Source organism: Artibeus jamaicensis, unplaced genomic scaffold (assembly GCF_021234435.1).
Source record: "Artibeus jamaicensis isolate MK-2021 breed Jamaican fruit bat unplaced genomic scaffold, CSHL_Jam_final scaffold_1019, whole genome shotgun sequence".
NCBI classification, from domain to species: domain Eukaryota; kingdom Metazoa; phylum Chordata; class Mammalia; order Chiroptera; family Phyllostomidae; genus Artibeus; species Artibeus jamaicensis.
In genome coordinates, this window is record NW_026522025.1 from 1,816,765 (window position 1) to 1,843,593 (window position 26,829).

At 44.5% G+C, this 26,829-nt stretch overlaps 1 protein-coding gene across 1 annotated transcript in view; it reads right to left on the minus strand.

Annotated features, from left to right (window-relative positions):
* Window positions 1–5,891: 5,891 nt before the first annotated feature.
* FAF1 (Fas associated factor 1) overlaps window positions 5,892–26,829 on the minus strand; it is a 410,524-nt gene continuing 389,586 nt past the window's right edge. The window contains exon 19 of the mRNA XM_053655563.1: window positions 5,892–6,148. Coding sequence (XP_053511538.1) covers window positions 6,065–6,148 — 84 coding nt within the window. The 3' untranslated portion in view covers window positions 5,892–6,064. The remainder of the gene's footprint in view (window positions 6,149–26,829) is intronic.

Consider the following 26,829-nt stretch of genomic DNA (forward strand, 5'->3'; position numbering starts at 1 on the left):
GCACGACTGCTGTGTGCCAGCCCTGGGCTGGCTCTGGAAACGAGATAATTGCGATCTGGTCTCTGCCCTCACAATGTTCCCAAATGAACTGGATGTTAGAGATGGAAGTGACCAGCTTTTTAGCACATGGACACCATTGTCTTTGTTTAAATTCAGTTAGAAAGTCCCAATTTACTGTGTGCTTACCACATACTAGTCATTTTGCTAGGCTTTGAGCCTGTAAGTCTCTCAGACCCTCTGGCAGGCTCACAGTCTGAGGGTTGTGGGGGGCACAGAAAGATGTGAGCCAAGACTTAGACAGTTGAGTGACCAGCGCTCTGAGAAGGGCAGCGCAGGGCTGCAGATTCACGCATGGCCACCCAACTTGGAGGGTGTGGCAACGGTTGGGGAAACCATCTGGGAAGAGCTGAAGTCCAAACTGAAAGTGAGGGTGGCCAGAGTCCAGTTGTGATGGAAGAGTAACTCAGAGCAAAGGGAATAGTGTGCAAAGCCAGAGGTGAGAGAAAGTGAGCAATGCCTTCAGGAAACTTCGGACAGCCCCAGCTGCGTGGTGTTGAGAGCAGGGCTGGTGATAATGGGGAGGGGGGAGAAGCCAGATGACAGGAGTTTTAGCTCCAAGCCGAGTGTTTGGATTTTGTTCTAAGGGCAATGGAAAGCCTTTGGAAGGACCAAAGCTGGGATATGGCACGGTGAGGCAGGTGCTTTGGAAAGCTCCTGGCAGCTGAGTTGCAACTGGTCTAGAAGAGCTGGGACTGGAGAAAGACACATCAATCAGCATGTGGCTTTATAACCTAGCTGAGAGACAGTAAAGATGGGAGGGAAGACGTGTCAGTGGAATCACAGATGAAAGAGCAGGGAATAGACTTTGGAAATGTCAAAGGCAGAAGCCACAGGACCCTCTTCCAGTCACTGCATGTGCTGGACGGCATTGCTTAAATTCTGGCTCCGGACACACGAAGGGATGAGCCATTTTGGACAGCTGAGTTTTTCACAAAAATGTGGCTTTACCCCTTCTTGTGTCCACCAACATTATGAAAACATTGTATTATTGTAATTGTTATTTGAGATGCCTTGTTAATATGTCATATTTGCTTGAAGGTGGCACTGCATTGTCATAAACACAGCAGGAGCTTTGGAGCTAGGCTGGGGCCTCAAACTCTGCTCTGTTAGCAGCAGGGGCTCGGGCAAGTCACTTCACCTCTTTGACCCGTTGCTTCTTCAAAATGGGGTCAGGATCACCCACCAGCAGGGCTGTTGTGGGTTATGAGATAAAGTATGTAATGCTCAGAGCACGGCACTGGGCACATCCTATCTGCTCAGCAGGCCGGCCCTCCCTCGCCCTCCTCCTTCCCACGATGCCCTTGGCTTGCCCTTACAGGCCCCAGTACCAGCAGCACTTCGGGTGGACTCCCGACCTCCCTCCCCTGCAGGGCACTAGAGCAGTCCGGACCCCTCGGGCCTGCTCTTCCCATTTCCTGTGTCTTCCCCCATGAACTGCCCCTCCTCCCTGCCGTCACCACCCTTTCCTTTTAACCCTGTATGAGTCTGCAGACCTGGTAACAGCTGTTCAAACTGCTTTCCATGTTGACTGTTAACTCGTTAAACCTTCATGACATCCTCAGCCAGATACCGTTAGCTCCATGTTATAGCTAAAAAGGTGAGGCACAGGTATAGGAAGTGACTTCCCACAGGTGCACTGCTAGCACGTGGAGGGGCTCGGCCCCAGGCACTGCGGCTCCAGAAGTTCTTCTCTAAACCACACGTCAGATCTTTCAAGATGTAGAACCACAACTCATAGACAAGGTTCAAATTAAGAGTATTAGCAGACTGGCCCTGCCTGGTGTAGCTCAGGGGATTGAGTGTTATCCTGTGAACCAAAGGCTTGGTGGTTCCATTCCCAGTGGGACACATGCCTGGGTTGTGGACCAGGTCCCCAGCGGGGGTGCATGAGAGGCAACCACACACTGATGCTTCTTTCCTTCTCTTTCTCCCTCCCTTCCCTGTCTCTAAAAAAAATATATATATATATATATTTTAAAGAGTATTACTAGACTGAAGACTAGAGAGCAAGTCTTTTACTGATATTTCTTTTCAGACCAAACTTTCAAAATACAGCAGAGAGGAGGAGGAGCCGTTTGACCAGCTGGGGTTGTCAAAGGTCATCTCCCAAAGCAGATTATTTGAGACAAGAGAAACACTAAATGCAGAGGGAGGTTCAAGGCAAGAAATCCTTCTTGCTGCCTCTCACCCTCTTTGGGGGTTGCAGTTCTCCTTTAGACAAAAATAAGGCTTGAGGACAAGAAGGGACAGATTCGAGTTCCCAAGTAAGTGTGATGCTGGTTGCATAGGTAAATGGTGGTTCTCAATTTTCTGGCATCAAAAGAGCCCACAAAGAATCTGATGAATACAAACTCTCCTTCCAGAAAAGCACACAAAACTTTTTGTGCACAGTTGTAGGGATTCCAAAATTTCTTGGAGATAAAATTGAGGTTCTTTATAGGAGAGCTGTGGATCTGAAAACCAGAGCCCAGGACTTCGGTCCTGCCTCTTCTGCTGACATCTTGTGTGACATTAGGCAAGCCACTACCCTGAGCCCCTCGTGCAAGAAGGGACGATCACCTCCGCCCCGCTTCCCTCGCTGCGGCGGACGGTGGTGGTGTGGAGGGTGCGGTACACTGCAAAGACTGTCTGCGTGTTATCAGGACACCGAGGTTCAGACACAGCTACTGGCAGAATCAGGGCTCAAACTGGAATGTGTGTGTGGTCTCCCACCAAGAATTTTACTAAGAATCAAAGGAGACAATGCGTGTGAAAGGGTCGTGCAGACGGTAAAGTGGGGCAGCTGTGAGTTGTGCCTGGGCCTAACTTAGAATTCCACATCCCACCCCCCTGTTGAGATCCAGGGCCGGGTAGACGAGGGGCTGGTGGAAGTACGTCCGTCAGTGATGCTGTTCAAAGAGACAGTGAAGACCCTCTCCCACTTCCAAATGGGCAACTCCCCTGCTTTGGGGGAAATCCACAGAGTTCTGCAACATCTTTAAAGCCCATCTGAGAACCAGCACTCAGGTCAGCAGGACTAGTTTGGGAGCACCAATTTCAATGAAATTGAGCACCAACTTTTTTTTAATGTCACCAAGTAAAATTTTAAAAAGCCTAAATTCTATTCTACTATATTAAAAAAGAAAGATTCCATGAAACATGCTCTCATCCAACTCAGTCTTTGGATGCTTACAATTCAGAGAAGAAAAATGTCTGTCCCATAAAGCTAGTGGTGCCAGATAATGGCAACATCACAGTCCAGAAGACCCCAAACTGCACCTCCTGAGAGGCGGTGTGAAATCAGCAATACTTCCTTAAATCTCCAAACTAATGTCCCAAATGTACAACTGATTCTCCAAGAATCCCAGAGGAGCGAACCAGAATGGGGGGGGGGGGATGACGAGGGACCCTGAAGCTTCACTATAAACCACTAGGCTTAAGGACACTGAGCACAGCCCTGTCTGGTGTGGCTCAGTGGGTTAGGCATTGTTCTGCAAACCAAAAGGTTGCCAGTTCGATTCCCAGTCAGGGCGCTGCCTGAGTTGCAGGCCAGGTCCCTGGGTTGGGGGTGTGCAAGATGCAATCAATCAGTGTTTTTCTCCCTCCCTTACCCTCTCTCTAAAAATAAATAAATAAGATCTTAAAAAAATACAAAAACAAAAAAATCACCAAGCACAGGTGCTCATCGACTTTGTGTCTGGAGGCTGGTATGCAAAGCCCAAGGAAGTCTAACGGTAGGGGGAGAATTGCAAAGGTCATCGCCCTTCCTGTGGTGACAGCAGGTCGCTTAATGTTTTCTAGTCATTGTAAGGTTGTGTGTGTGCAAGAAAAGGCATATGACTGCTTTGGCCTCCTGTCCTGGAGCTCAGGAGGCCAGAATGACAGGAGTGAACAGTGGGCATCATAGTTGAGGCCCTTCCCTGCAATGGGACTACAGGAAAGGATTTTATGTGGCTGAACAAGGAGAACCTTCTAAGACGGGGCTGAGGAAAGCTGTGTAAACTCCATACACATTCAAGTAGCATTTAATAACTTTTATGAAATCAGTTTCAGAGTAAAGTCTCTATTATTGGAATACAGAAGTGAGGATGTTAGGGAGGAACAGTATGATGATGTCAAACCCAAATCAGATGGAACAGATTAAACATGAAAGTGAATTCAGAGCCCCACCCCTCCGACCCCCACCCACCCCCTTGCTGCTGTTCCTGAGTATGGCCTGAGTTCAGGGCTGTAGCTTCTCCATGGCAGCTACAGAGCAAGGTCTACCTGGAAAAAGAAGAGCTGGTGCTCTAGTGCATCTGTAGCACTGGGCCCCTAGGCTAGAAGGTAGAGTGGAGCTGGAAGTGCTCAGGCTGAACCCCCCGCAGGGGGTCTCTTCCTTTGGGCCTCCCTGGGGAGACCTCTGGGGCCAGAGAAGGCCTGCACCTCGGCAGACGCAGCACGAGTCTGTTGTCAGAACACACCTCTTTAACAGTGTGTTCAGGGGACGTCCCTGGTTGGAGCAACAGAGAAAAGACACAAATGGAATTTTCTTGGCCAATGTCAACTTCTGGGCAGAGGGAGAATGACCAGGCGTGTCTTGGGCTTCAGTTAGTCTTCTGATAACCCCTTGGCTTAGGCCAGGGAAAACACCCAGCACTTAGGATTCTCTTTTGCACAAGTACAAAATGTCAAATCAGGATCCCAAACCCTAGGATAGAGACCACAGGTGACACAAAAACATATGTGAAGAAACATTCCAAGACTGAAAATGAATCACTGTTGGTAAAGGTATAAACAGTGTTCCCATGAGCTGAAAACCCTAACCCCCAAACCCACTGATTAACAAAAATCCCCATATACTAAATCATCCCAAAATTATGTGTGGGTTCAAGCAACACATGTTGTCTGAGCTGAGCCCCAAAGTTTGTTCTCTTAACTATATGAAATCAGAATTTTTAGCCATTGAATAAGATCCCTTTCGAGATGGGAGTTGGATATCTAATATTAAAACATTAAAAGAATAAAAGATGGAGCAAATTCCTTAATACAGCTGGGCCCAGAGTCCAAGCAAGGGACGACTGATGGGATTTTGGTGATAGACGAGGGGCTTGAAACACCAAGTGACGAGGTCCCAATTAGTGAAGGAAAGAGGGAAAGAAAAGGAAGGGGCTGCGTTCACTGTACACTAGAGGCCGGCAGCCGGGCAGCTCGTGCCCACGAGGTTCTAACTGTCCAAACCCAACCTAGCAGCAGCCTCCTGCGGCCGGGCCACACACCGACGCCCACGTCCCGGTACTGGCCTCCTCACACCATCTCAACATTCACACTGAGTGCGTGAACAGTGTCCCCTGCTGCAGCGGAACTGCAAGCACGTCCCAGGGGGAACCTGGAGACCCAGGCGGCAGCAGTAAATAAATATCTTGCATATGAGTCAAATGCAGTCCTCAAACACAACCTTACATCTTAGTAAGAGGTCAGAAAGTACCAACAAATATGAAATGCTTTTTTCTACAATAATGTTTCATTTCCAGGATAAGAAGGTCCATTTGAGTCCCCCCCCCCCCCCGACTGCCTCTTAAAAGTGGGTGACAAAGTAGAAATCCAGTAATGAGAATAAAAAGGCAGAGGTGTACAAGCCCCAGCTCAATGAGACGTATCAAGTACACAGCATCCTGGTGTCCTGTGACAGGCGGAACCATCCTAGACACTGCGGGGAGATGACGGGTGCCGGGGAGGAATAAATTCTACTCTGTGATCACTCGCCCTTAACAGTGCGTCAGTCACTGAACGAGGGCGGGGTGAAGGCATTAGGGAGGGTGGCAGAGTTGTAATTCTCTGTAACGAGGGTTGGGAACATACACTCGTGGATGGGACATTTTGAGTAGCTATGTTTATTATTACTTTTTTTCCCAGCAATCTTGCAAGAGGCAGAAGTGTGACACTGAACTCTGTGAGACGAGCGTGTAGGTGGATGGCAAGAGCCCTTCTCCTGATGCGGGCCTCCGCTGGTCCAGGGGCGGCGGGGTCCCCCGCTGGGCTGTGTCTACTCTTTTGCTTCAAGGAAAAGGGTTTCTTGAGGGAACAACTTTACCTCCAATAACGATTTATTTGGGTCCAGCTGGGTTATCTAAAAAAAGAAAGAAAGAAAGAAAGCACACATTCAAAAGACTGGAGCGAGCACTGTTTTCTCCACATGACATTAGGATCCTGTCCATGCACACCGACCTTGAGCGTACTGTGCACTGGCACGAGCATCTGCACAGCTGTTATCTTATTTGATCCTCACAAGAGCCCTGTACGGCAGGTGTTGTTATTCCCATTTTATAAGCGAGGAAACCAGGGATCAGAGTTTAGTGGAAGAACTAGCATTTGACCTCAAGGCATAGGTTCAGAAGACTGGACCTCTTCCTGTGCAGGTGGAGGTTCCTTGCCTCCTGTACAGCTCAGCTTGGCCAACAGAACGGATGGAAAAGATGCTGGTTAAACACCTGAGTGGCATTCCCGGTAACTGCTCCTTGGCTAACTGCTGACAGTGGGGAGGGCCTTTTCTGCTTGGTGGGGTAAGAGCTAAGCCTTTGGGGCTCATCTTTCCTGTAATAACTGTAGAACGCCCATTCTATGTCCAAAGATGAGTCCCTCCCCTGGCGAGGAGAGGCTCCCTCATGAGGTGCATCACGATCTCCTTGTTGGGGGGGGTGTGTGTGTGTGTGTGGATGTTCAGTTTGAAAAAAGAGTCCATGTCGTAACATAATTATATTTCAGAAATTAAAAAAAATTCTCCCATAATGTGAACTATAGACAGTAAAGCTCGACAAAATCTTGGCTCAGCTGGAATGTGCCGGTCGTGCAGGGATCCTAAGCCAAGTTTAGGACCTCCTAGGCCTGGGGCAGGGGTGGGGAGTTTTCCGAATCGGACGTGAGAGAAAGGAACAAAAATGTCCTGTTTAACAAAAGGGATCATGAATTTTATTTTAGTTTATCATCATTTTTTATTGTTACTCCATTATAGTTGTCCCAAATTTCCCCCCTTTGCCCTCCCCCACCCACCCTGCCCTCTGATCCCACAGTCAGTCCCCACGCTGTTGTCCGTGTCTGTGGGTCACTCGTACATGTTCTGTGACTAGTCTTTTCCCCTTCTGTTCACCAGCACCCCCTCCCCCGCTGCTCACCTCACACCGGTCAGAATGGCCTCGTTAATAAACCAACAAACAGCGAGCGCTGGCGAGGAAGTGGAGAAAAGGGAGCCCTAGTGCACTGTTGGTGGGAATGCAGACTGGTGCAGCCACTGTGGGAAACAGTGTGGAATTTCCTCGGAAAACTAAAAATGGAGCTGCCCTTGACCCTGCAATTCTGCTGCTGGGACTATACCCTAAGAATCCCAAATTACCAACTCAAAAGAACTTATGCACCCTAATGTTCATAGCAGTGCTATTGACAACAGCCAAGTGCTGGAAACAGCCTGAGTGCCCATCAGTAAATGAGTGGATAAAAAAACTGTGCTACATTTACACAATGGAATACTACACAGCAGAAAGAAAGAACTACTTTTTGTGAAAGCAAGATGGAACTGGAAAGCATTATGCTAAGTGAAATAAGCCAGGTGGTGAAAGACAAATACCATGTGATTTCACCTATAAAAAGAATGTAATGAACAAAACAGAACCACGAGCATGGAAACATGGTATAGAGATCGTGAACATTAAAACGCTGAGAAATACTGGTTTAGTAGAAAGGGCAATGGGTTTTGGAACCAGAAAGATTCTGGTTTAAATCACAGCTGTGTTGGCTATTAGCTTTGTGGCTTTGGAATTAGTATTACTCTTGCAGGACTGATGGAGGATTAAATGAGAAAAATTACATAATTAGCACAGTGTTGGGCACAGAGCCGGTATTCAGTGATGGCTGCCGTGTGTGCGAGCAATGGCAGGGATGGACACAGACAAAGGGGCAGCAGTAAGCATGTGCGGTGAGAGGCTGGGCAGTGTGCTCTGTTAGATACAGGAGCTCTGGGCCTGTGCACAGGCTGCAGCACCTGAGGTAGGCAGTCTTGTCCTCTGCTAAACTCAAGTCACACCCAATAAGATGGCTCTGCTGCCTGGGAGGGGGTTCCTGAGGGCCGAGTGTCTCAGGCAGGCCGCTGAGCTGAAGGAGGACTACCTTCAACTGAATCCAGATGGAAAACTGGTATGCCCAGGAGGATCATTAAGGAGACACAACTGCCTTTAGAATCTTTTCTGCTTATAAGGAACCCACAGCAAAGCCCTCGCTCTACTGGTATCTCCTGGGCTCTGGGCAGATAGGCAGGCAAGGCGGTGGGGAGGGCCCAGCCTGCTGTCTGTCTTCCAATGCACTGGGGGGGGGGGAGCTGCTGGCAAATGTTTACCCATTTCCCCAATTAACGTACAACACTGCACTGCCTTCTGTCAATAAACAGAGCTATGCTGCCTCTGCTTCCGACTTGCTGGCATTTTTTTGGCCAGTTGCTTCCACTATTGTTCTTAATTAACATGCTAGGGCTCTTCCGGCATCTTCTACTTTGTTATTTGTGGTTTGTAAATGTGATGTGTGCTGGAAGAAACCATAATCGTAATCGTGCCAGAGCTGTGCATACCGGCAGAAAGACACGCTACAAAACACAAGAAGCTGGGAGGCTAGAGCCGCAGGCCCAAGTTGAACCCTGCCTGACTTGTCAACATGCAAGGTTAGAGTTCAGACAACATACCCAGGTTTTACATGGGAAAGCTGTGTCCAGGAAAAGTTAAGTGATTTTCCTTGTCACTTGAAGTTGGAGAGCTGGGATGTGAGGAGGGAGAAACTAAAATTTTTTCAACATCTATTACATGCCAGACACTTTAAATATGTTATTCCTTTTAATCCCTAGAGCAGCTATGCAGGGTAGTGGGGATGGCATGATTGAGGCTCACAATGGTTGCCACTTATTTACAGCCTCATGGACAGTAAGGGTTGTCCATGCACTATAATGGTCAGAAAGAGAGACGCAAACTTACATTCAAATCCCAGCTGTCACTTACTACCCGTATGACCTGGAAGAAGCTATACAACCAGAGAGCCTCAGTTTTCTCACCTGTATGATGGGACTAATCAGTTTCTCCTTCATAGGTTGTTGTGATAGTTAAACAAAATAATGTTGGTGAAGCCTCTGCACAGTGTCCCAGGCAGGAAGCGCTCAGTGGGTGGTAACCATACTGGCTGGAATGTTGCCTTTGGTGGGGGACCTGGTCTGTCTAACCTCAACACTGGAGCTCTTTCTCCAAAACCTCCTGGAGCTCAGGTCTGCACCAGGCTGCTTTTGTATTTCTACTCCAATGCCCAGCAGAAGTGTCCCTTTTCCCTGACAGCGTGATGCTCAGTATGTGGAGACCCCCTTCTACAGCTGCGGTGAGCTGTGCCACCAAGCACTGCTTCCCAGCGAACAGGGCCGTGTTGGGGCTGCACATCTAGTGCCCCCGATCACAAGCAATTTTCTTCTCTTAACGTCATTTCAGAAAGGAATTCAAAGTGAACAGGACAATCTCTGTTTTTATTCTCACTTGCCTGATGTGGACAAAGAGACCGTGGGGAACCTAAGGGGATGCAGGGCACTGTGCTTCATTCTGGCAAAATAGTGGCCATGTGTAAAACCATGGTGCTCTGGACCCTGTTCAAGAAGGGTGTGGAACATGCCAGGAGGGAGCTCCTGGTAGGGAAAAGCCTAAAAACCATGTTGTCTGAGAAAGAGCGGAAGAGTGGGAGATATCTTCCCGGAGACAGGGTGCTGAGAAGTGGTGGTTGTCCTGCCACAGGCGTAGGGAGGGGCTGTGTTAGGCCTCTTTGAATATCTGAAGGACTGACCAGTAGGCACTGGAAATGTGTTCTGTGTAGCTCCAGTGAGCAGACCTGGAATCAATGAGGTAAAGCAGCAGAGAAACAGAACTCAGCTGGTCAGAAGGAACTAAACACAGCAGCAGCTGCTGGTGTGGCTCCCACTGCTTCTCTTTCTTTTACCCCTTCTACTCCTCCTTCTGTCCTTTGTTTTCTTCTTCTTCTTCTTCTCCATCATCATCATCATCATCATCATCATCATCATCATCATCATCATCATCACAGCAACTATCATGTACTGAGTGCCTACCATGTAGCTGGAACCAGGCTAAGCATGTTATGTATAGTACCTTAACTAGTCCTCAAAACAATGCAGTGGGTGTTATTATTGCCATATTACAGTAGAAGACACCATGGCTTATCTCACCCCAGGCTGCAGATAGAATACAGTTTCAAACTCAAGGCTGCCTGACTCCAAAGCCCACGATAACCAGAATGCTTCCGGCCAATACATCCACAGGCTGCCTTGGGGCAGTGGAGGCGTGGAGAGGATAGAGGGGCGTGCACTTTCTAGCACCCTTAGGAGCTTTCAAATAGAGGCTTTTACTTGAAGGACATGATGATGACAAGAAGGCTAACAGTTATCGAGCATTTACTCTGTATCAGGCATTTTTAAGCACTTTACACTTAAAAAATAATTTAATTTTTACAATAACCCTTTGGGGTAGGTTATCTGAGCTTAAGTACAATTATTATTCTCATTTTACAGATGAATCTGCGCCATGAAACAGACTAAGTAACTTGTCCAAGGTCTCAAAGCTAGTAAGGGCAGAGCCAGATGTGAACCAAGGCAACCTAGCTCTAAAATCCACATGTTTAACTACTAGACTTTTCTGCTGCAGGTGTTGCTAAGAGCAGGAGACACACAGAGAAAGAAGCTGGATGAGATGAGGTTGTTTCTAACCAAGCTTCCAGGATATAAAATCTCCGCTTTAAGAATGGCAAAAGGTGCCCAGGCTGGTTGCTGGGGCATTGTCCCCCAAAGCAAAGGGTTGCTGGTTCAAGTCCTGGTCAGGGCACATGCCTGGGTTGTGGGTGTGCCCTGTTCGGTGTGTGCAAGAAGCAGTCAGCTGATGTTTCTCCCCCACATCAATATTTCTCTCCCTTTGTCTTCCCTTTCCCTCTCTCTAAAAAAATTAATTTAAAAAATTTAAAAAGGAATGGCAAAAGGTCAAAGGTCAGAAAAAATCTTGAAATGTTCATAAAATTTGAATACAAAAACCCAATTTGAGCTTGTGTTCTGCCATCTACTTGGGACTTTACTGAATTATTGACTTCAACAGAAAGACTTCTGGTCAAGTTGGCGGCATAGGTAAATATGCCTTGCCTCCCTACACAATTGCAACAAAATTACAACTAAATTATAGAACAACCATCACACAGAACCATCAGAAATCAAGTTGAATAGAAGTCTGACAACTAGGGAATTAAAGAATTCATCCAGACTGGCAGGAGGGGCAGAGATGCAGAACGGGCTGGTCCCATATCCACGTGTGGATAAAGATTCGGGAGAGATGTATTGGGAGTGAGGAGTCCCAGCCCCGACCAGGCCCCCCAGCCCAAGGTTCCAATGCCAGGAAGTTAAGTCCCCATTAACTTTTGGCTGCAAAAACAGCCGGTATTGAGTCAGTGGAAGGAGTTCCACTGGAGTTCCAAGCAGTTCCTATTAAAGAACCCACACACAAACTTACTCAGACTTACTCCCTCTGAACTCCAGCACCGGGGAAGCAGCCTGAAAGGCACCAGTGGCACACAGGAGGAGCTGAAGTATCTGGCATCAAGGCAAGAGCTGGGGACAGCTTTCTCCCAGACACAAAAGTGAGAAGAGGCTGTTGTCTCTTTTCTGAACCCTCCCCACACAGAGCCACAGAGTCATAGAGCCAGCAGGTGGGTGCCCTGAGACTTCGTCAACTTGGCTAACATACACCATTGCCCTGGATATCCACTGAGGCTCTATCCACTCAACTTACAGCTGTTAACAGTGGCTTTTCCATATGAATGGCTGGTCTTGGCTCCAGCCTCACAACTTCCTAAATCCTTTCAAACAAGCAACAGCTGGCCTCAGTGAGCCACCAGCCTTCCTACCTCTTGCTAAATGGCCCCAGGCATGGCACTCCAGCTGCCAGACTAGCTTCACGGCTTGGCTTCACCTGAAAATCTCCAAGCCCAGCACAAGTAGCAGCTACCTCAGACAGCTTTACAGCTCAGGCAGGGTGATTCCAGGCAAAACACAGGTGGGGACTGGTCTTGGCCTGCACCCCCCAAAATACCCCAGGGTCTGTGCACTCAGTGGACAGCTACAGACCACATCGGAGCACCACCACCCTGCCCCTGCACAGCTGATCTTCCATGGAGGTTGGAGGTTGGTGGTGAGTGGTCACAGCCAGTCCTTGCAGCCGACTAGCCTGGATAAATCCCTCTCACTGATCTGCCAATAGCAACCAAGGCTCAATTACAAAAGGAGGGTGTACTCAGCCTACATGAAGGGTGCATCTCGAGTACCCGGCTTAGGTGATAGGGGAGGTTGTGCCACTGGACCCTATAGGACACCTAGTACATTAGGCCACACTACCAAGATAGGGAGTCATAGAAATTCCACCTAATAAATAGAAACAAACACAGGGAGGCTGCCAAATGGAGGACACAGAAAAACATGGCCCAACTGAAAAAACAGATCAAAACTCCAGAAAAAGAGCTAAGCAAAATGGAGAAAAGCAATCTGTCAGTTGCAGAATTCAAAACACTTTATAAGGATGCTCAAGAAACTTAGGACCTCAACAGCATAAAAAAAATCCCTTTGTCAGAAACAAAGGATATGCTAATTGAAATAAAGAACAATTTACAGGGAAACAATAGTACAGTGGATGGAGCTGAGAATTATATAAATGATTTGGAACACAAAGAAGCAAAAAAACCCCAACCAATTAGAATAAGAAAAGAATCCAAAAAATGAGGACAGTGTGAGCAGCCTCTGGGGCAACTTCAGGCATTCCAACATTCATATCAGAGGGTTGCCAGAAGGAAAAGAGAAAGAGCAAGAAATTGGAAATTTATTTGAAAAAATAATGAAAGAAAACTTTCTTAATTTGGTAAAGGAAACAGGCAAGTCCAGGATGCACAGAGTCCCAAACAAGAGGATGCAAAGAGGCCCACCCCAAAACACATCATAACTAAAAGGCCAAAGGTTAAAGATGAAGAGAGAATCTTAAAAACAGCAAGAGAAAAGCAGTTAGTTCCCTACAGGGAAGTTCCCCTAAGACTGTCAGCTGATTTCTCAAAAGAAACTCTGCAGGTCAGAAGGAATTGGCAAGAAATATTCAAAGTCATGAAAAGCAAGAACCTATAGCCAAGACTGCTCTATCCAGCAAAGATATGATTTAGAATCAAAGGATAAAGAGCTCCCGGAGAATAAAAAAACTAAAGGAGTTTACTATCACTAAATCATTATTATATGAAATGTTAAAGAGACTTATTTAAAGAAGATAAAAAATATGAAAAATAAAATGGCAATACAATGACAATCTATCAACAATTGAATCTAAAAAACAAACTAAGCAAAGAGAAGAACAGTGACAGAATCATGGATACAGGGAGCATTTTGATGGTTGTCAGATGGGAGAGAGGTGTGGGGGAATGGATGAAGAGATGAGGGGATTATGAAGTACAAATAGGTAGTTACAGAATAGCCATGGGGATGTAAAGTGCAGTATAGGAAAATGAAGCAGCCAAAGAACTTATATGCATGACCCATGGACATGAACAATGGTGTGGGGACTGCCTGAGGGAGTGGGGGGAACTGGGTGGAAGGGGACAAAAGGAGAAAAACTTGGACAACTATAATAGCATATTCAATAAAATATAATAAATAAAAATAAATAAATAAATCAAATGAGAAACCCACCTTTGAGCCTCCTTGGGGGAGGAGAGGTATTCTCAGATAAGAGGTATGGCCTGACTTTGTCTACATTAGAAAAAAAATTCAACCACCTTGACATTTTATTCATTATTATTAGGAAACCTGAATGGATAGGTTTTTCTCACTAAATTAATAATGTCAAACAGTCCAACCCCTTCATTTTACAGCTGAGGCTCAGAGAGGTCAAGTCACTTGGCCCATGCTACACAGTTGATGAGGTGCAGATGCAGTGGTCTGCCCCAGAGTTTCTGACTTCTATGTTGGGATTCGTTCTGGCCACATCATTCTGCTTCTCACTTTTTTTTTTAATACTTGAGCATAAATATCATACTACTAGTAGACTGGGAGCTACTTGAGGGCAGGAACTGAGTAATATTAAAAATAGCAGCAATATATACATAATACTTCATAGTTTGCAAGATATTTATACAACCATTAACTCATAGTCATGTAAAGTGGGTATTATCAATCCTTTTAATTTTCTTTAACTTTGCCAAGGAAATGCTTTTAATTTGTAGTTGAATAAGGGAAAGTCTGAATCTATTATTTTCCTATTTAGAATGCTAAGTTCAACAAACGGAGCTGGAAAAACTGAACACCCATATGCACATAAGTGAATCTAGATGCATACCTTAAACCCTTTATAAAAATTAACTCAAAATGTCAAACATAAAAGTATGATATTTCTAGAAGACAATATATAGAAAAAAGTCTAAATGACCTTGGAGATGGTAATGATTTTTTAGATACAACAACAAAGCGCCAATCCGTGAAAGAAATAATTGATAAACTGAACTTCATTAAAATTAAAAACTTCTGCTCTGCAAAAGATACTGTCAAGAGAAGGAGACACTGTTATCAGACTGGGATAAAATATGTGCAAAAGGCACATCTGATAAAGAATTATTATCCAAAATATACAAATAACTCTTAAAACTAACAATAAGAATACAACCCAATCATAAAGTGGGCCGAAGACCTCACCAAGGTCTTTGGTAAAAGACACCTCACCAAAGATACGCAGATGACAAATAAGCGTATGAAAAGGTATTCCGCCTCATATGCCACTAGAACATGCTAGTTAAAACTGAGATAATACCACAGATCTACTGGAACGGCCGAAACCCAGAACACGGACAAATGGTGGAGAGGGTGTGCAGCAACAAGAGCTCTCCTGCACTGTTGCTGGGAAAGCAGAATGACACTGCTACTGTGGAAGACAGTTTGGTGGATTCTTAAAAAAGAATCATATTCCTACTAGATGACCGAGTAATCACACTTCTTGGTACTTACCCAAGTACAAAGTACTTGGAGAAGCTAAAAATGTATGTTCACACAAAAACCTTCACACAGATGTTTATAGCACCCTTATACATAACTGCCAAAATCTGAAAGCTGCCAAGACGTTGCTTAACAAGAAACGAGCTATCAAGCCATGAAAAGACATGGAGGAATCTTAAATGTGTATTACTAAGTGAAGAAAGCTGATCTGAAAAGGCTACATACTGTAGGATTCCAACATTCGGGAAAAGGTAAAACTGGGGAATAGTAAAAAAAAAAAATCACTAGTTGTCAGGGGTTTGCAAGGGGGAGAATGAACAGGCAGAGCACAGAGGGTTTTAGGGCGGTGAAAATACTCTGCGTGGTATTTTAATGATAGGTATATGTCATTATGTATTTGTCCAAACCCACTGAATATACAACACCAAGAGTGAACCTTAATGTCAACTATGATTATAATGTCAGTGCAGGTTCATGGATTTTAACAAATGGATCATTCTGAGGGGGGTTACTGGTAAGGGGGGGCTATGTCTGTGGGGGACAGGGGTTATATGAGAGCTCTTTGTACTTTCTGCTCACTACTGCTGTGTACCTAAAGCTGCTCTAAAAAAACAGTCTTTAAAAACACACTAGGTGAGCCCTGGCTGTTGTAGCTCAGTGGATTGAGCACGGGCCTGCAAACCAAAAGATCGTGGTTCGATTCCCAGTCAGGGCACATGCCTGGGTTGCAGGCCAGTTCCCAGCAGGGGATGCACCAGAAGCAACCATACATTGATATTTCTCTCCTTCCCTTCTCTTCTAAAGATAAATAAATTTTAAAAAAACTTTAAAAAAATCTGGCAGATACGATCACTCTCATTTAAACACACACACACCACACACACACACACACATACACACGGTTGGATTTTTTTCAGGTTCTTGATGTACTTTAATAGTTTATGGGGGTAATATACTGCAGTAGTACTTGGAAATCATGCTTTGGGAATAAGCCTCACTCTGTAGAGGAGGAAACCAGACCCAGAGACTGGGTTCACAAACATCTGGTAGATGCAGAGCCAGAACCCAAGTCTTCTGACCTGCTTCTTCATCATTTCCATTGTAACTCCCCCATCTCCCACAAGTGGCCTAACAGGGCTATCTCTCACTCCATGAGTCACGGCCTTCAAGTTCAGTGTGTGGAATTGGGAAGCAATAAACCAATGGTTTCTCAAAATGCATTCTTGTTTTTAGAGTAAAATTTGCATTTCAGAAAGTTCCAGTATCTTCAAAGAAAGGAAAGCTCTGTTCTCACATTTTCTCTAGTATTTGTTTGCTCTCCTCTGGTGACCAACACAATCGCTTTCTGGAGTGCATGCTGGCACACTGTGAGCAGAGGGAGTCCTGCACAACTGACCCCCAGAAGCAGCCCTTTGCCACACTGGCAGAAAACTTACAAGCCTTTTGTAGCCCACACAGACAACAGCCAGGCCCCATCCTCTACCTCCGAAGCAGACCATGCAAACCACAATGAACCTCCCCAAGCACAAGGAAACCCACCCCTGCAGTTATGCACCATCTCTTTTTGCAAAATTTCCCTCACCTGTCAGACCTCCGCAAGCTCTCCCTGCTCCACATTCCTCTGTGCTGACTGCCAAGGTGGTGCACTACCTAATGTCAGGATGGAAAGGGCCAGAGTGTATAGGTTCCAATTCTGGTTCTTGTGGTGAAACTTTTGGACAAGTCACTTTTCTTCGGTAAGCTTTAGTTTACATTTTTTAAAAGTGCAGTGAGTGATTCAACGGAGTCAACTGGGCTATAGTTGGTCTTGGAAACAGAGACACCTGGATTCAAATTCCAGCTCTTAGCCACGTCAGTAAAATGCTTAGAGCTCCAGTTTCCTTTTCCACTGGATGAAGGGGTTAACATGGCCACCACAGAGCCTGTCACATGGAAGCTAATATGATTCAATTCCTTCTTTATGTCTAGTGGATGTCACCTGGATGGTGTGAGCCCCGCAGTGACTGGAATGGTCAAAGTATGATCTAGGGAAGGAGTCTTGGGTTGGATGCCCACGGCTATAATCTCCTAGTTCTCTAGTAACCATGGGCAAGTTACTGAACCTTCTGGTTCATTGTGTCTTTACTTATAAAGTTGAGACTTCCCTTTCCTTTCTCTTTTCTGCAGCCAATGTGCCCTCCTGTTATAAGGTCCGAGGGGCCTGCAGTGTCCAGCTGTGCCGAGACTAGATGAGCAAGTCTCTAATTTAGGGGGAAAGACTATATCAGCAAGCCCCCTGGCTGCAGATCTCAAGCCACACGCAATCTCTGATCAACCTTTTCAATCACAAGGGTGGTATTTTTATCCCTACCCGAGTCCTATTTCTATCTTTCTTTTAATTATATTTTGTTAGTTTCCCCCCATTCCCCTCAAGTCTTTAGTTCTAATTTCCCATACTCGCCCCTCTTTCAATTGGTCTTGTCTTTCTGTTAGTCTTGAACTAGCTAAGTGAGAGGATTATTATTAATGGCCCTTAAAACCCCAAGTACCCCACAGCACTAAGCAAGTGCTTAACAATTATGATTTGATGTAATTTAACACATGAATAGAGCTTTATTTTTCTCAAAGTCTGTTTGGCCTTGATTAGAAGGTGACAGAGTCCCCCAGTCAAAACATAAATCAATTCAAAAATATATTTCTAATCTGTAACATAAAGCTACCAACAAAGCTTATTCTAAAGAGATGCTTCTTTAAACCCAAGTTATCTGAACACAAAATAAATGTGCTAATAATCTTTCTGAAGAATGAGCATATAATAATAATGACTCTTATTTTACAGCTTTCAAAGCACTTTCCCATATAGAACCTAAACTTCAGAGCTATCCTAGGAGAGCGGGCTGATTTATCCTCGTTTTTACAAATGCGAGCATCGAAGCTCAAATAAGAACATTATTTACACACAGTCATACAACTAGAACTGGTGGGTCGCACATCTGACCGCGGGTCTTTTCACTGCAGATCCTGAGACCTTTCCACTCTATGAGGCAGCACAAAGGCTACACAGGCAAAGTCCCAGGTTACAGTGAGGCTGAATATATCTGCTTTTGATTTTGTTCAAAATTAGCATTTACATTGAACTTGAGGAAACAATGAATCTTTCTGGTATGCTATGAGTAAACTATTCTGTTAGTACTCCATTAGAAAAACATGCACATTGAATATCACACATTTAAAAAGTAATTGTAATGTCATACTACCAAAAAGTTACCACTTGCTTGACACTTCGTAAGTGCCAAGCATGTACTAGTTGTTCTCTATATGTTATCTAATTAAATGGTCACAACGCTTCTATGGAGTAAGTACTCCTGTTATTCCTGTTTTATAGATGAACTCTCTGAGAGCAAAAATGATCAAGGGACTTGCTAGGAAAGATGAGGCTAAAATTTGCCCTGGTTTGGAAGCTTCTAGCCTGTATTCCAGCACTGCCCTTCATTGCTTCTTAACCTTCCTTTAAACAGGGGACAGTTAATGCACTAGCTGGCTTTCCCTTGGGCATAAAGAAAGCAGGCTCTGTAGCCTTGTTGTCAAATAAGCTTTGTTGTTCCCCAGGGGTTATCTTTTGTTACTGTCACCTTGGTCCTAATTGCTAATTGCTCATTTTCTTTAAACACATTTTGATGAACTGGAAATCCCTAAAGAGTGAAGTTACACCCACAAAGTATCAGAGTGAGAGTTTAAGAGCTGAACTGCTTGCTGGTTATGTGCTGATTAGGGTGTGAAAGTCTTTTGTAACATTAAACTGTTTTGCAAACATAAAGGGTTACTATCATCATCATCTTCATCATCATCATCATCGTCATCATTAGTCGTAGCTCCTAGCAAATTCTAGATTTGCTACAGTTGGTAATGCAACCTCAAAAGGAACTTCCAATCTGGAAGGGTCCACCATGGGACTAATTCATGGCTATTTCCACCCCAGCTTCCCATGTAGTTTCTGGACCAATGTCTCATTGCATCGCAGGAAAGAAATGGTATTGGAATGAGGGTTTCCAGGAGAGAGATGCTCCATTACTAACAGAGAGCAAGGCTGGGTGGGCTTCCGTGGCTGCACAGCACAGCCTACAGTGCATTTTCTTTTCTTTTCTTTTTTTTAAGATGGGAAGAAGACAGAATGAATGAAAAGTTAAAGGAAGATCAAAGAAGAGAAGACTAAGGTGACCAAGAAATGGAAACTGTATCTTGTATGCTGCCCTGTTTTTCATTTTTATCACATTATAATAACGACTAACAACAAGTAACATTCATTGGGAGCTTACTAGGTGCTAATTGTTCTAAGTGATTTATAATCACTACAAAATCTTATGAAGGAGGAACTACTACCTTCATTTTAAAAGTAAAGAATAGAAGCTCAGACAATTTCTATAACTTGTCCAAGATTCTATGCAGGAAGTGGAGCAAGGATTTAAAACTAGGTCTGAAAGTGTTCTTCGCCACCACCCTAGGTAATTTTAGTATTGTAGTCACACAGTAAACTATTTACTCTGAGTCTCCTGCTTGAAAGGATGCTCCCCTTAATCTAACTGAAGTACGTATCTCCCCATAAGAGACTACATCGCTACCTTAGGCATTAGCGTAAATTTCGCCCAACTAGCTCCTCAATTATCACAGACCCAGGGACTATTAGAGCTAGAGGGTTTTTAGAGGTCATTTCTGTAACAGATGGGGACAGGAAAGCCCAGTCAGTGGAAAGAATTTACCCAAGGTTACTGAGTATTCATGGCAGATCTGGGACCAAATCTGGATTCTTCATTCCCAGTTTGTGCCTTTAGATGACTGTTTAATGAAGACACCAACTCTAAAGTGTTACTAATGTCAAAATGACTCTAAACTCGGCACGCTGTCGGGGGACCCTAAACACCAAATAAAATACGTGACCTCTCCTTGCACTGCTATCCCTGATGGTGGCTTTGGTTACTATACTATCGAACAACAATGTTAGTGGAGAAGGCCCAGAGGGAATAGCGGGGCTTCTAACAAGAGGGAAGGGTTGGTGTGGGAAGATCCAAGTCTGTAGAGTGAACATATAAAGACTGAAAACAGGCTTGTTTCCTGATCCTGTGAAGCCAGTTCCCAAGATTAGTCCCTTTTGGGGTCTGGAAGACACAATTTCAAGTAAATAAAATGAAGTCCTGTTTTACAGAGTGGTTCACAAGCTCCTGTCCCTGGAAGCTTAATCGACAGGGTTTGGGCAAATTCACGAATGAGGACTCCGCAGTGTGGCAGCACGCTGGCTCCTCACCCCCGGGGCAGCCACGATCCTCAGGGCGGGGTTGTCTCTGTCCCCGAGCAACCTAGGATGGTTATTCCGATGAGACGCAGAAACATCTTCAATGTGTGCAGTGGTTTGAAAAAGGCTGGGAAGCACTGATTTAGGGGACATGCCTCACTTTCAGAGGCTGATATCATGGAAGGCTGCCAGGTGCCTGTATGAAAGGTTCCTAGGATGCCTCTGATAAAAGGCTGGTCCACAACACTAACCCCTGTGTTTGGAGAGAAACCCGCTAACTGATTAGGTTTAGAACTGCTACCTCAGCTTAAAAACCTGAGCAACCCTGATTATTTTTGCCCAGACTGCCACCACTAGGCATGGATTAAGTCCTAATTGGGAGGCAGTAAGAAAGAGCACTGGTGGGTTTTTAATTCTAGTTCTACATGTATGTTTTCATCTGCAGCTGGTGACGACATCAGCCAACAAACTAATAGGCTCTGATAGACCGCTTCTCTCTAGGTCTCTCCTTGAACAAAATATCTGATTCTACTTAAAATTCTTCAATGGTTCTACAGGGCAACAGGATAGGTCCCTTTTGCTTTGGCCTCATTTTCCCAATTTGTAAATGGGTGATGTTTCTGGCAAGACACATAGCACACACACCCATAGTGGAAAACAAGGCTGAAAAGACAGTCTGGACATAGATCTTGAAGGGCTTGAATGCCTTATTTAATTTAAACTCCCTGGCTTCAGAGAGATCTGGAGTGGCACGCCCGAGGTGCTCTTCAGGCAGAGTGGCGAGGGACAGTGCGCATTCTGAAAGCGGTTTAATACTCAGGCAGGGCCCCAGAGCTGGTGTGTGTGTAACTCTGCACACAAACACCACTCAGGAGCCGGAGCTTTGAACAGGAGTTAAAAGAGCTGAGTCCCTAACGACATACAAAAGACTTGCCGGTGTGATTTATTCTGATGTATTTACTTATCCAATTACCAAAACAGCAGGAGATCATTAAATTTTCTAGTTACCAGATGCAGCACACTCAATATCTTAAATGTTACCAAGGCTCTCTCTGAGCTATTTTCATATTACATTTCATCTGCCCCAAAGCTTATGAAACTGGAAGGCAAGATTCATGAACAGAGCAGGTGTTTTCTTTGAAGGCTGGTCCAGCAGGCACCTGTACAATACCAAACTTAGAGCTGAAACTCTCAAAACTCTCTCCTGGATTTAAAGAAAAATACCATGATGAGAAACAAAAGTATTTTGGAGAGAAGATGCTAAGAATGTGGTACTTGAAGGTGGCTGGAGATAAGTATTTTATTGGGCCAGACTTTTCTGCATGCTCATTTTCTATCACTTCGGTCCCCATGTCCAAAGAGGGTCGGGGCTCAGAGGAGGGAAGGGAATACATACCCCCTGAAGGGACTACCTGTGTGATCCTGAACAAGTGCTTTGGAACAACTAAGAGACAGGAACTGTGCGTTTCCTGTTTATTTCCAGCTTCTAGCAAAGAACCTGATGTATTGTATACTCTCAATAAATGCTTGTTGAATAAATGATCAGGGAAATTTGGTCATTATTGAACATTGAAAAATACAGAGCAAGCCTTTATTAACAACATTTGAAAAGTTAGGTGGCAAAATAGATGTTTATTCTATTTTCTTTTGAAAACTATATACCATGTAAGTGATACTTGAGCCTAAACTTTTGGAAAGGGTGATCATGGCTTGGTCCCACCAGTCTTCCTCTAAATACTGTCCCCACACAGACCTTATGCTGCAGCAGATGAGAGCAGTTTGCTATTCCTCAAATATGCCTGGTCCTTTTCCTACCTGAATCTTTGCTTTCATTGTTTCTCCTAATGGATTATCCTTCATCCCATGCTGTAAATTTACACTGTATATCCTTCAAGGCTCAGCTCCAATGCTACTTCATCCAAAAAAACTAGGACTAAGTGACGGAGCCTAAATTAATCTTTCTCCTGTTCCTCATAACAGAGGTAATCATGAATGGTATATTCTCTTATTCACTGGGCTATGGGCTCCTGCAACACAGGGGCCCTGTATGTTCACTGTGGTCTCTCCCTGGCCAGGCAAGGCAACCCACTTCTGTAGGATCTAACTCAAAGGTCAGCTACAGTCTTGCCCTGAGTTACCTGTCAGCTATACCTGTCAGGTTATTTTGTAATTCTTTGTCTCTGAGTCTGTCCCTCAGGGTGAATTCTGAGGGCACAGAATGAGGTCTCACTGGCAACCTATCCCAAAGGCCTAGCCCACTGCTGGAAACAGCGGGGATTCAGCAGGTGTTTGCTGAAAGATGACCCACTGAATGACCGATGAGTGCAGGCTCCCCACTCCTCGCCAGGCCCTCCACCAAGCCAAAGAAAGGGAGTCCAGAGGAGCTGGATCCACAGAACTCTTCCCCCAGCCTCACCCTGACAGCAGACAGAACTGCTACTGTGAGCGGGTCCCCCCAGCAGGTGCCCTGGCTCTGGATGCTCTCTGGCCCTTCCCTCGGTCGGCCCCGCTACACAGACATAGGGAATGACAGTAAGTTCGCACCAGTTGCTCTTTCAGAAGGGACAGATTTCTCCCTACTTAAACTGCTGTTGGAATTGGCTAATTAGAAGGATTTAAAAAATCTTAATACTCCAAACAGAGAAAACTGGTTCTGAATTATTAAGCAACATTTTCAGTGCATCTGAATAACCTTAAGTGACTTAGCTGCCACCTGATCCTAAGCTCTGGCTCAGATAAATAAATGTGAAATATTGTCAAAGCTCCAGCTTACAGGAGCCTCCAGCTACAGTAAATAAAGCTTAAGTCCCCATAAACTGCCTTCTCCTACAGAGAAGATGGTATTAAATAAAGCCAGTAGTACCGTGAAGCCAGTGGTTGTGTTCTAGTTTTCAGAAGAGAGCTGTCAGTGGGGCAGGTATTTTCTACGTCCAGGTCATTTAATCACAGAATCACACAGTATCAGAGCTGAGAGAAGAGTTAGAAAGCACTTACTTTAATCTTCGTATTTCAGAAGAGGAAAATAAGACCAAGAGAAGTGTATATCTTGTGTGAGATCACAAAACAAATGGCTGGAAGAATCAAAACTCTGTCTCAGGGTGCCTGGTCTCACCTTAGTCCCCTTCCCAATATCACATTTCTCTGAGAATATCCTGCTGGAGACAGAGGCTGCCAACTAACCGGCTGTTAAAAAACACCTGAAAATTTTAACCAGCGGGGTGACTTCTAGAGTTCAAATTCCAGGATCCATGGTTTCCCCTCCAGCCCCAGCTTTGGAGTTCCCGTCCATGACTACGGGGTAAGGGGCGCGGCCGGGGTAGGGGGGTGATGAGAGTGGGAGGGAGAAGAGGTGGGACACAAGGACTAAGTGAAAGTGAACGCCGCTGTCATGGGGTCCCTCTCTTGCCTACCCTCAAGCCATGAGGATACTGTGAGTTACTGCCCGGTGAGATGGAAAAGGCAGAAAACAAAAACAATGATGCATGAATAGGTAGGGATATTTTTTCCTTCCCATTTGTTTACTAAAAAAGTATTTCCTGAGTGTTTACTATGACCAGAAACTGTGCCAGAGAGTGGGAAACCAAAGTGAACAGGCGCTGTCTCTGTCCTCAAGGTGTGCAGAGTCCAGGGCAGGATGAAGACAGGAAACAGACCCACTGAGATTCAGAACAGCAAAGGGCTACAACAAGGAAGAGGGTGGCAGAAGAGCATGAGGAAGGTGAACACCTAACTTTGTCTTACGGTTTCAATCAGCTCCATGCTTTCTCTTTCTTCAACGTCTCATTCTAAAGTGTACAATTCTTCGACATAACCATTCTACTGACTTATACTTTCATAAACAGTAAACCAATATTAGTTGTTTACTATGTGGCAGGCACTGTACTCAGATGAATTAGACATACCAGTAATCCCAAATAACTTCAGATTTGATCTTTACAAGTACAATTCTTTGTCTTTTTGTTTACAAAATGTGTATCTTACCTTCATGTTGTGACTGTTGTACGTTTGGGCCAACTTTTTCTACCTCTGGTGTCCTTTGATTTTCCTATGCCTTGATTAAGTTACTTTCCTTCTTTGTATTCTGGTTTTTTAAATGTATAAAATAGGGGTCTTTTCTAGTTCTCACAGTCTAATATCCATGCATGAGGAGGGCCTATTTACACATACATACAGCCAACAAGAGGAAGTAAAATAAACGTGAAAATGTCAAGAGTGTCTTCAGGTTTGGGATTCAGTTGCAGACATTAAGTGCTGGTTCTGGGTGAGCGGTGGGTGTGGTCTGGGTGAAGGGGGCTGGGGCTGGCCCTGCAGCGAGGCCCAGGGGGGTCTGGCATGTCAATGCACCTGCTGACACACTCTGGAACTTCAGCACTGGCTTTGGAAATTACAAGGAGCCTCTAGAAAAGGTTAATCTGCACATATACATGTTTGCAGTTGTTTGTATTTACAATGGGGTTATTATACAGACTTTAAGTGAGCAAAGCTTGCCTGCAGAAGTATCTGGAATACTGAGCACAGAACTAATGATATTTTATTTATGGCTGAGCGCAGTCAGATTGGATTGTATGTACAGCCTTCAAAAGTTTATTTGATTTCTGATACAGCATTCTGAGTAGTATAATGCTATATAAACACTTTTTAAAAACTAAGTTCTAGGGGGAAGTAAATAATTTTATAAAGGTTTAAATACATCAATATGCCTATATATAATCAGTAATTCTCACTCCATCTTACATTCAGCAAGGTATGGGGAAAGGACCTGGGTTTGGGGAATCAAATACTGTGTTGATATTTATTGTATAACTTTGAGAAATTAAGCTTTCCTAGGCTTCTATGTCTTCATCTGTAAAATGGGATGATAGCTATCTTTCAGAGAACTAATATACTTGATCTTGCATTTAACAGGCATAAAAATAAATGGCTTTATTCACTGCCATCAACCCCTACCTCCCCAAGTTCTTCATAAGTAAGTTAGAAAGGGCTAGAGGCAGATTCTATTAAGACTGAATTCCATTCAGCTACCATGAAATGGCTGTCACCACCTCAAGCATATTTTAAAAACTCTTTGTGTATACTTTGATCTGGCCAGGGACATACAATAATGGGTTTTCTTATGTGATACCACCTTTCCCTCAGTACCTCTACAGCAAGATCCTTTCCTCTCCATGCCATCAACTCCATTACTGAGCTTAAATACACTGAACATTTGCTAAGTGTTGGTGCTTTGTAAGTATCACTTCGGTTCATTTGTACAACAGCCCTGTGAAGTACATACTATCATTATCCTTATCTCATAGATGAGGAAACTGAGCTACATAAAGGCTAAGTAATTTGCCCAAGGTCAAAGAGCTAGGTAATGGCAGAGTTGAGATTTAGTCTGGGACTCCAGAACCCGATCTTCTAACCACTAGCCTAGACTGTTTCTTTACCACACATCTCCTTCAAATCCACCCAGGCACTTCCAAGGCCACTCTCACAGTTTAAATGTCTTCATCCTCTATTAGAAAGCACCACCTAGACTTTCTCTTGGCACCTCAGTCTCAACAAATCCCAAAGTGCATCTACCTCCTTATCTGTTTTCCTTGATTTCTGCACATCAACTCTGATCTCTCCAGTCATTCAGGCTGGGAACCTCTAAGTCACCTCTGACAACTACTTGGTCCTATCCTCCCTGCCCCGACATAGCTAGAAAATCACCAAATCCCACTGATTTTTCCTTCCATCATATTCTGTGCATTCTCTTTAACCCCACTACTGCCATATTAGTTTAGATTTTCGTAGCCTGCTATCTTGTCTACTGTAACAGTCCTATCTGGTCTCCCTACTCTGATCCTTCCTGATGAGAAAAATCAACACATTTAAGGCAGTAGGGAAAAGGCAAAAATGTGGAATCAAAAGACCTAGGTGGAGACACTGTTCTACCACTTATTAACTATGTCAGTATGCATCAGCTATTTGGCAGTTCTAAGCCTAAATTTCTCATCCTTAATACATGGGTTAATACCTACCTTAACTAGTTCAAATTTCCACTAGAATTGGTTGTGTGAGAGCAAGAACTTTGTCTAGCCTATTCACTACTGTATCCCCAATATCTCGAGCATAAGAGCAGCTCAAATAATATTTATTGGATTAATGCAGTGATGTTCAACTGGTATACCATAAGAATTTTTAAAACATGCAATGCCTACTGAGTCAAGGGCACTGACCTCTTTTCCCTTAGACTGTCAGATAAAAACACAACAATAGCCAACACAACAATAGCCATCCTGTGTGAATGAATCAAAATTATACCTATTTTTTTCAGATCAGCAAAAATTATATTTTTTGGTGCATTGCAGAATTTTAGTGATTAATTTATCTATGCCATGAGATTAAAAAGGCTGAAAATCACATATTAATGTACAGTAAGCCCTTCAGTTATTTTTTCCAACTCCTGTTTCATTTGCTCCCATGCCTGACTCCA